At 43.2% G+C, this 10,159-nt stretch overlaps 1 protein-coding gene across 1 annotated transcript in view; it reads left to right on the plus strand.

Annotated features, from left to right (window-relative positions):
- Positions 1-10,159, plus strand: part of mtss1 (MTSS I-BAR domain containing 1) — a 37,877-nt gene that overhangs the window by 11,282 nt on the left and 16,436 nt on the right. The window contains exons 2-3 of the mRNA XM_017305021.1: positions 5,335-5,396; positions 7,329-7,402. Coding sequence (XP_017160510.1) covers positions 5,335-5,396; positions 7,329-7,402 — 136 coding nt within the window. The remainder of the gene's footprint in view (positions 1-5,334; positions 5,397-7,328; positions 7,403-10,159) is intronic.

Consider the following 10,159-nt stretch of genomic DNA (forward strand, 5'->3'; position numbering starts at 1 on the left):
GAGTACCCAGAGTACCATAGAGTACCCAGAGTACTAGCGAGTACCCAGAGTACCATAGAGTACCCAGAGTACTAGCGAGTACCCAGAGTGTACCCAGAGTACCCAGATTCATGCAGGGATTCAGACCAGGACCATCCTACGCCAACACACAGTTTCTAACGGCAACCCGTCCTTCCTGCCTCATTAAAACGCCAAGAAAAACCTTCAGGTGCGAAATATCAGAACTATTGATCAGTGATTCAAATTAAGCTGCTGATTTAACGTTTTTCTCCCTCAGAAGAGGAACAAAGGCTTTGAATTGGCAATATGCATGGTGTGTGTGTGTGTGTGTGTTCCAGCTCAGGTTGTGTGTGTTCTCTAGTTCATATGTAATTAAGTGTGGGTGTGGCGTTAAGTACAGGCCGTTCGCTGTGACACACAGCAGACACACCCTGCGTCTGCAGGCCGTGATGTGCCGAGCGGCGCTGACTCACTGGACTGATATGATATTTCATATTTCCTCATAGCGCCGCCGACTCCTTACAGGGAAACGGGCCGCAGGTGAGCGTGGGAGGAACGGAGTTCAGTTTTCTGTAGAAACACTGGGAGGATTCACCCAGAAGGTTAAAGGTCAGAGGATGACAGACATGAGGTTGGTCTGGCAGCTGGGTAACTTGGTGAAGTCCTGATGCTTCTCACAGAGCGACACACGAAGCAGGCCTACACTCTGTTATTTTATTTCTGTTGTCATCTAGTCCAGTGTTTTCCAACCTGGTTTGAGCCGAGGAACATTGTTGTAATTGAAAGAATCCCGAGGAACACGACCACCAACCAAACTGGAAACGAGATCCTCTGTAGCCGCCTATGTTACACATACAGTCATTCTTATCCAAGTGTCTTGAACAGGAATCAGATAAACACAAAAACGTATTTTATCACATTTCTTACTTCAAATTGCACTAAACGTGTCCTCTTCAGAAACACACCTGAACAGTGAAACAACACTGTGGTGTTAAATTTAAAGAAGTTGTAGAAACTTCAAAGTGTTTTACAAACTAATCCACCAGCATCTTAAAGCCAGAATACAGAAAATAATTCTTATTCTGAAAGAAGCAACAATATTTGGGAAACATTTCACTTCATATTCACTGTTAGAATATGAAGAGCTGCATGTACAAAATGTCTGTATATTTGACCACCTGGTGTGAAACCTGAGCATGTTTGGATGAAAACAGATGATTTCCTGGCAGAAACTGAAGACAAAACTTTTCCTCCACATCTCAGTTTCTCTGGTTCTAGTTTTTATAGTAACCAGATAGAGAAGCTCACTTCACAGACATGTTGTGGGAAATGGACTCATGTTCTTTCTAACTCCTGCTGAGCTTCTCTGTCTTTTCCATCACTGCTAGATTCAAAGCTCTCAGCGCTACCTGGAACATTCAGCATCACTAATTCTCTGGTTTTAATGTAAATGCTCTGTACCTGCTGCCACCTAGTGGTGAGAACATTACATGATTACGCTGCTAGTCGCTGCTATTTGCACATAATTAATTCAGTTTCAAAAAATCTTTTTAAACCAATTACCGTATTTTTCGGGCTATAGAGCTCACCATACCAGCACCTTCAGAAAAATGTTCTGGTAATAAATTCACTTAATTTATAAAACATGCACAAAACAGCAGCTATTCAGTCAAACGGACTGAAAACCTGCAATCAGTAAAATAATAATTATCAGTAAAATAATATCAGTAAAATAATAATTATCAGTAAAATATCAGTAAAATAATATCAGTAAGGCTCTCAGCTATAAATTATTCTGAGTCAAATAAATGTCAACACTGATATCAAATAATGTCGAGAAGAAAAGGAAACATTGATTAAAGTCAACAGCATCACATAATCATCCCCCTGCAGTGAACTCTCACCGAATGTCTGCTTAAAGCTGCAGCACGTGACGAACAAAAAGATTTGACTTGTGTATTAAAACGTTCAGTAACATTAGGCGATAATGTAAAAAAGTTTCCCTCTGTTATTTGGAGCAGCCACTGATTTTAGTGGATTGTTTTCCGCTTTGCTTCTGGTAGTTAATGCAGCTTTAGTTTGTTTGGCAGGAAGGAAACGAAGTGATTCATCCTGAATCGACCGTCTGCTCGGCCTTCAGCTCTTTCTTGGTTCCAACTTTGTTTTTAACAAAGTGAAAGTAGAGGAAGCATCTTGGTCGTCTTCTTCCAGCTGACGTCAGCACAAAGTCAATCTTGTCCAGATTTGGTTCAAGCAGTTAAACGCAGCAGAAACGGCAGAATATGAAATGTTTGTTGTTGAACAGGAAATGAAAGGGTTACATAGTTACTCCCATTTATGCATGAAAGCATGTCTTTATCAGAGCCGACCAAAATCCTAACCACTGCAGTTTGGTGACGTATTGATGGGAAAAGAAGATGATTTTAATTTAGATGCATTCAGTTTGAGCTTTTTGAATATTTGACATTCTTATCAGATCTGGAGAAACTCGTGACTTTAATGAAAGCTGGTTTTTCCTGTTTGTTTTGATTGGCTGTTCAGATGAGGTTTTCTATGGGGGATTAAAACGCTGTAATCTCTAATGCAGCGGCTCGATCCGCAGCGGTTCCAGACCCGCTCGGTCCCGACGGCAGCTCCATGCAGAGTGTGGCCTTACGGCGCCCGGCTCGAAGCCGGAGATGTTTCAGGAAGAGTGTATGAAGCTGCAGCTTCCAGTCAGACAAAATGCTGCAGGTTCTGAAAAACCAGCTGACTGCTTCAGCTTTGAGAGGCAGAAGAGAAATCGGTTGGAAAAAGTTTGAAAGCCGAATAAAGATAAACAAATCAGATGCAAAGAGGGAGAAACGTCATGTGAGACTTGGCTCTCTTCCTCTTCTCCAGATCAGCAGACTCTTTGCTGCTGTTTGCTAAAGGATAAAAATCACACTGAACACACCGTGGCTGGTTCCTGAAGCTAGCAGCTGCTAGCAGTAGCTGTTCCTGAAGAACATGCTGAGAAACCTTTCTGTTCTTCCAGCGGTGTGTTTACGATGTTTTAAGGGTCTTGGTATTCCCAGAGCTGGAATCAGGTGATAAGTGAAAGCGACTCTGTTGCTCGTCAGGTTGAGGAATTTTCCTGTGAAGCTTTATCTGCTAGCATGCAGCATGATTAGCGAGGGCCGGCTAGGCTGGAGGCCGCGTGCGTGTCTGCGCTTTGAACCTCAGGATCTTCGTCAGATCAGCTGAGTTAGGATGGGGCTTTATGCTTTTCCTCAGCAACACAAGGCAAAGATCAGAATAAAGCTTCGTGGGTCAGGATGGGAGGAAGATCGCAGCATGAAATCCTCCATCTGCCCAACTGGGTGCTCAACTTCAGCTCTGTTCCTGAGAATTGTCACAAAAATAACTTGACCATAACTTGGAACGGCTGGTAAATAAGCCTCACCTTCCCTGAATCCAGCCACCTCATTGGTTGGCTGAGGAATGTCTGGTTTGGCTCCAGTCAGATCTGGGAATGTTGTCGCACCAGAATTCAGCTCTTTCTGGTTGCAGGTTGGAAAACCCCATGCAACGCTAGTCGTTGCAGTTTGTGACCACAATGCAACAGCATTAGCTTGTCAGCTAATGTTCATTGCTACATTTCTCTCTCTAATAGCATTAGCTCGCATTGCTAATAATATGAATACATATGCAGTCAGTATGCTACTCAGGTCTAAACCAGGAAATGAGGTTTTGTAGAACATCTTGTCGGCTCCGTCTCTGTTTCTATTCGCTGTGGTTAGAGTGGCTATTGGGTCAGGGATGCAGAGTTCCTCTGTCCAGATGCTGTAGTCTGTGCTGAAGGATCTATGTTTGGGAATCTATGCCTCCAGTTAGTTTCAAGCAGCTGTCATCCTGAGGGGAGTGACTTTGTGCAGAAAGGGCTTTTGCATTGTGTTGAATGAATTTAAGTCATTTCACGAAATGCTGTAGGAACAAAATATTCTGCTTTACTTTAACGTATCCAAAAATCTGGCAGTCTGGGTTAAATTATTACTTTATTTTGATGTAATAAACTTTACAGTTTATCATCACTTTATCTTCTGTGTGATGTCTGTCCTTTCTGTCCTGTGGATGTAGAATAGTTTATATCTGGTAAAAATGGGGCTTTTTTGTCCTAAAAAGCATTAAATAAATTTGTATTATTAATTTGGGGTACAATGTGCGTTAAGCGTTCTGAGCTTTATTTCCCCTCAGCAGCGTCTCGTCCTCAGACTGTTTGAACTCTTTTAATCACCATATTTATCTGTTTGTTCACTATTTCATTACATTTCGGATTCTCTGAGTCACAATGGGACAAAATGGTTTTTTCCCTCTTTGGTGTCAAATTGTTATTTATTGCTAAATTATTGATCTCTTGTAGCGCGAGAAGCCAAAGTCAGGAATGTGTGGGACGCTGGTTAGCCACAGAGTTGCTTCATTCTGCTTCTTTATTGGAAGTTAATTAGATTTAATTATTCGTATGTAATCATTTCTGATGCAATTGTCCTACTAATGAGGACAGTTTGATTCAGAGCCTTTGTTGTGTTGAGGAATAAAGTTAGAACAAATTTTTGTGTCTTCTTCCATTTCTCTTTAGGCTAAAGTTATTCAGCATGTTTCAGTTGAGTTTGGGTTGTTTGGATTCTGAGTTGGTTAGTTGGGGTTGGGTTGGTTTGTGTTGGGTTGGTTAGTTGGTTTAACTGTAATCCTGGTTCAGTGACATTCAGTGAAGGAACCATGGAGGTAACCAGTTCAGTCTTTGACCCCACAGTTGCTGCTTAGGGCTTTATATCTGTTGAACTAAAGCAAAGCAGCAGAAGGTCGTTGATGCTTTGGAAATATTTTCTTGTTCCTGCTTTATTCTGTCTCCGATGTATTAAACCTGTTTGTCTTCCTGTCTGTTGTCAACATGTTGGCTGCTTGAACATTCATAACTATTTGTTTATTTACAACTATAAATCTACTCAGTTTATTCTTCTGTTTTAGTCGCCACCATCTTTCTTTGTTTTGGGTTTCTTGGTTCTTTCTGTCTGTGATAAACCAGAAGAGTTAAAGTCCAACTGGCCTGAATGATTAATGAGCGTCTGAATGTAATAATCTGGCTGATGTGACACATCGGAGCCTCTTCACTGGCTTACAGACTGAAGGATTTGTAACTGAACAGATTGGAACCAGTTGGCCCTGTGTGGTTCTAATGGTCCGCCGGACCGGGCCACTCAGAACCATTCAGATCAGAACCGTTCAGGTCAAGTCTTTAGGCTCGGCGTGTTAAACATGGCTGCTGTTCAGTGAACCAACCATCTGTCTGTCTGTCTGTCTGTCTGTCTGCTGCAGGCCAGCTATCCCACCTGGGAGGATTTCGTCTCCAAAGGAGCCAAGCTGCAGGCCCACCTCAGGTAACCGCAGCCGCCATAACTTCATGATTCGGCTCTTTGAGCTCAAAGTGGATCCATGCAGGCTCACTCTGCTGAAACAGGAAGTCCAGTCAATCATCCAGGTTGCATCTCTTCACAGAAATAAGAAATCTGGGTACCGCTTCTGAAAATGACAGTCACAGTATTGGTCACACTGAAGCCGCATTTAGCCTTTCCTGTTGCATCCATAGTTTGATGAGCGTCACTCTGCTGCCGTTGCTACGCTACAGGTAGTAATATTTGACTGCTAGTTCTGAGTGGCTGTTTCTGACTGAGCAGAGTAATTATGCAGAGCAGGGAGGAGATTGATTATTTTTTAGAGATTATCTGTCTCATGTTAGGACAGCAAAAGTTTTAATACGTATGTAAAATGTATTTTTTAGGTTAGAAGCTGCAGCTTTAAGCAGAGGTTCGGTGTGAGAGTCACTACCAGGTGGAGCAGAAGCGGCGCTCCGTCTGTGAAATATTACTACCTGTAGCGTAGCAGCGGTTCAACAGCGAGAGCAGAACCAGCGTCTTACATCGCAGCTCGAAGACTTAAATCATTTAGCGGGTTATTTGTTTAGCTTTCTGACCGTCATGCTAATCCAGGTGAGTGTTTGTAGCTGTGCTGCTTTACCTGCTATCTGATCCTCCAAATGTCTTTTTTACTGCAGTGAGCCTCGATGTAGCCAAACTCCTCAAGTATAACATTGTTTTTATGTCTATTAGCTTCGTTGTGTTGATGCATTTTGACCTGCTGCAATTTTCCGCCGCAACACRCAAACGTCCCCATTCACTCAGTGCGTCATAGTTATAGTTCCACATCGCTTAGGATTTGTTGCTGCGCGTTTGCAGAGTGAAGGAAAGAGGAGACCAGCTGCACAGGCAGGCTGAGAAATGAGACGCAGGCGATCGGCAACAAGAGACGATGATCACCGATCACTGATCAAACACTTTTTCATGGAAATCGGCAGATTATGATCGGTGGCCGATCGATCGGCACACCTCAAGATACAACTTATCGGCTGAGGTCCAACCAAGCCGCTTCTGGTCCGACTCCGGTCCGAACCAGATGCTGGACTCTGGTCCAGCATTGATATTCTCTTAGTTTGTTTATGCCTTGGGCCGGTTCTAAATGTGATCAGCATTACATCATGTTTTTAGATGTTTTACTAACTGATGATTTAATTTGGATTTAACAGAAGTGCAAATAATTGATGTTTATTTTAATTGTATTTTTGTCTTCCAGTAACATTATTACCCAATATTTCACATTTCCTGTCAACTTAACATCTTTTAATCCTAAAACCCGGTGGACCGACCGCCGGGCTGAGCAGGTTTCTGTGGGAAACCCTGTGAGTTTCTCCAAGATAATAAAAATCCACAGCAGCTTTACTGATTTCATCTGGAACACAGAGAAACATGCAACCGACCTCATGCTAACGCTAACTAATCACACAACGCTTAGCCTGGCGGGGGCACGACAAGCATGGCGGCCCGCCAGGCCTATAATACGCTGGAGAAACCCAGAACTCTCTGATTTCAGAGAGACTGTCTCTAGGCTCTGCGGCCTGAAACCTCCAATCGAGACGCTGCCTTCTGTCGCGTCTCATCTGGATCCAGCAGCTCAGCTGGCAGGATGGACCTGCTTTGGTTCTGCTGCAGGAAATGCATAAACCTGTTCAGAGTAAATGTTTACAGCTGTTTAGTGCGGCGGTTCTGCTGGTCCGTTTCCTGTGGTATCTGGTGATTGGTGATGCCAAGTCAATGAAATGTCTGAAGCTCAGATTAGTTTTGTTCTTCTTGCTGAAAGTGTTTCTGAATGTTCTCTAGTAAATCAGGTGATTATCGGCCGAACGCTGGCCGGCTGCTTGGAACCGCACTGGAAGCTCGGAGCTGTGATATTTCTGGATGTTTGTGTGTTTTGTGCAGGGCGACCCTCCTGCTCACTGGAGCCTTCCTGGACGCCTTCCAGAAAGTGGCGGACATGGCGACCGGGACCAGAGGTGAGAAGGACCGCTACAGAACCTGAACTGGGCCCAGTTGGTGTTCAGGTCTGGGTTACTGGTGGGAAACGAGCGGCAGCAGGAAGCTCAGGCTGGTTCTGTTTGAAATGAGACTCGTTTCCTGAGAACGTCTGTAGACCTGAGCAGGAGGAGAACTCCTCACCGGATCCAAACCGGCGTCTGGATCAGAACCTTCTTACTGTTTCCTGTTTTCTGCATCCTCTTCCGGAACAGCCAATCAGGAAGAGTTGCTCCTGCTGGACCAATCATGAGGCTGGAATACCGGCAGGCTAAGTTAGGTTAGCAGCAACCAGACATGCTAACGCTAATGTTAGCATGCTAATGTTTCTGCAGCTGCAGCCTCTCGCTTCAAGTAGCAGGAAGGACATGAATGAAAAGAGAAGCTAAAAACGAGACGAATAACCAGATGGTGGTAATAATAATAAAACCTGAACGGTTCAGTCCGGAGAGCTGCTGCTGTTTAGAGTCGGACAGAAACCGAAGCAGAGCTCAGTGCAGATCAAACAGTTTTATTTACTGCATGTCTTTGGCAGCTGCTGCAGTTTAAACAGAATATCTGTTCTGTGCAGTCATAGTTTTATCTTTTAGATATTTTCTCTTAAAAACGTCTGAAATTTATTTTTAAATTGTTTATTTTTTGTCTTTCTAGATTTGTTTTCTAATTGCTTTTTGAAAAAGCGATATTTAAAATGAGCTGCACACAGGAGAGATTGACAATTTATATTTTACTTATTAGACATCAATAAAAGATAAATCCATGTTCCAAAGTTTAGTTTAAAATATTTTTCTCTATAGAAATCAGTTGTTTGACATGTTCAACTTTTAAAAATAAATCTAAAATATTCTTCAGATGAGCTTGAAAATACTTTTGTTTTATATTGCGATATAAATCAGTTAGAACTATATTAATTATGATGTTAAGGATAATTGTTCTCAGTTGTCTCTGCAGCTGGGTCTGAAAAGACGATTAAATCAAAGCGCGGGTTAAAGTCACGTCAATATTTACGGTGTTACAGCAACAACTGCTGCTGGAGGTGCAGCTTTTTGTCCTATTTAAAGTCCGACTCACTGAATCTGTTAGTCTGGTTAGAAAATGGATTCTTTAGTTCTTCTTCAGTCACAGTTTGACAGAAAACGAGAATCAGATAAAAACCAGAGGCGATGGAAACACAACGTTTTGAAACGCACCAGTCACTTTTTACTGGACGTCATTCTGCAGCAGCGCGTCGTCCTCTCCCGACTTAGTTAATGAGACCACGCCTGTTAGGACACGCCCCTTTAGACCACGCCCCGTCAGGACATGGCCCGTCAGTACACGGCCCGTTAGRACACGCCCCTTTAGACCACGCCCCGTCAGTACACGGTTCGTTAGGACACGGCATGTTAGGACACGCCCCGTCAGTGTCCTTTCCAGATTATTTCACTTATAGCTAGAACATTTCCATCAATATTAAGGAATTATTACCTTAAAACAGGCTCCCATACTGTTTTAAGAGTTACTTGTAAGTTAGTTTTGTCTGATTTCAGCAGTTCTATATTTGCTCTAGAAACCAGAAATACTTGGTGCATTTTGTGTTTTTCAGTGTAATTTGTTAACGTCCAGCCCTCCTTCCTTCAGCGGTTCTATAACACAAACTGACCACATTTATTGGATAAACTACGTGTTTATAGATAATCAGATCAGCTGATTTTCAAAGCTAACTGCTCTGGTCGTTTCACATGACTGGGTTTCTCTGGAAGCAGCAGAACTGTTGACGTCTTCGGCATCATGAGGTTTCACAGCACATCTTCAGGAACACGCTCATCACAAGGCGCCTAGTGAGGCCGACTGGCTGCGGTCGCCTCAGATAAACCAGCAGCAGGCAAACCTCCAGCACGTCCAGCTGACTGCGGCTGCACAGGCTGGAAGGAGGAGGCCAATGGTATAAAACCAAAATAAGATATTTAAAGCAACAAATTGAGAAACAAAAGATGGTTGACTCAGAATGAATTACCAGGTCCGTTATCCGTTATCCGCACCATCTTCACCAGAATCCAGATGACCCTGATTCAAGGACCCGGCCGAGAGGACGGAAAGCTCATTATGGAATTTATTAAACTGTAAAAAACAAACAACTGTCATGAAAATGCAATTATTAGATTTCTAATCATTTTAACCTGATCCAACATTTAATAATCATGTTTAATTAACCATAATTTAAATTAGTCTAAAAAAGTGTCATATTTTAAGTTAATCAATTCAAAAGTGCACTTTCAATATCTTAGTCATTAAAAATCAAATAAACTTATTGTCCAATGTACTGATAGTGTAGCTACATTTCACCGTGATTTAAACTCCACTGTCCATCAGTACAAAGTGCCAGACGCACCAAACAGTTTGACCTTTTGAACCAGAGGGAGGCTCCTTGGTCACAAAGCTCCCCAACGAGCAGAAGACATAAAAACAAAGGAACCGCAACCGCAGTGGAAGTCAAACTGTGAGCTGGAGGCTTTAAAGAAGTTGGCAGAGTTTGGGGCAACACAGGAAGTGGGCCCACAAAAATAAAAGTCCCTCACAAATGGGCTGGGGCGGACCGGAGTCGTGTTGAAGCGGACCGGAGTCTGGTTGAAGCTGACCGGAGTCGTGTTGAAGCGGACCGGAGTCTGGTTGAAGCGGACCGGAGTCTGGTTGAAGCGGACCGGAGTCTGGTTGAAGCGGACGGGAGTCGGGTTGAAGCGGACCGGAGTCGGGTTGAA

This window comes from Poecilia reticulata, linkage group LG5 (assembly GCF_000633615.1).
Source record: "Poecilia reticulata strain Guanapo linkage group LG5, Guppy_female_1.0+MT, whole genome shotgun sequence".
NCBI lineage: Eukaryota > Metazoa > Chordata > Actinopteri > Cyprinodontiformes > Poeciliidae > Poecilia > Poecilia reticulata.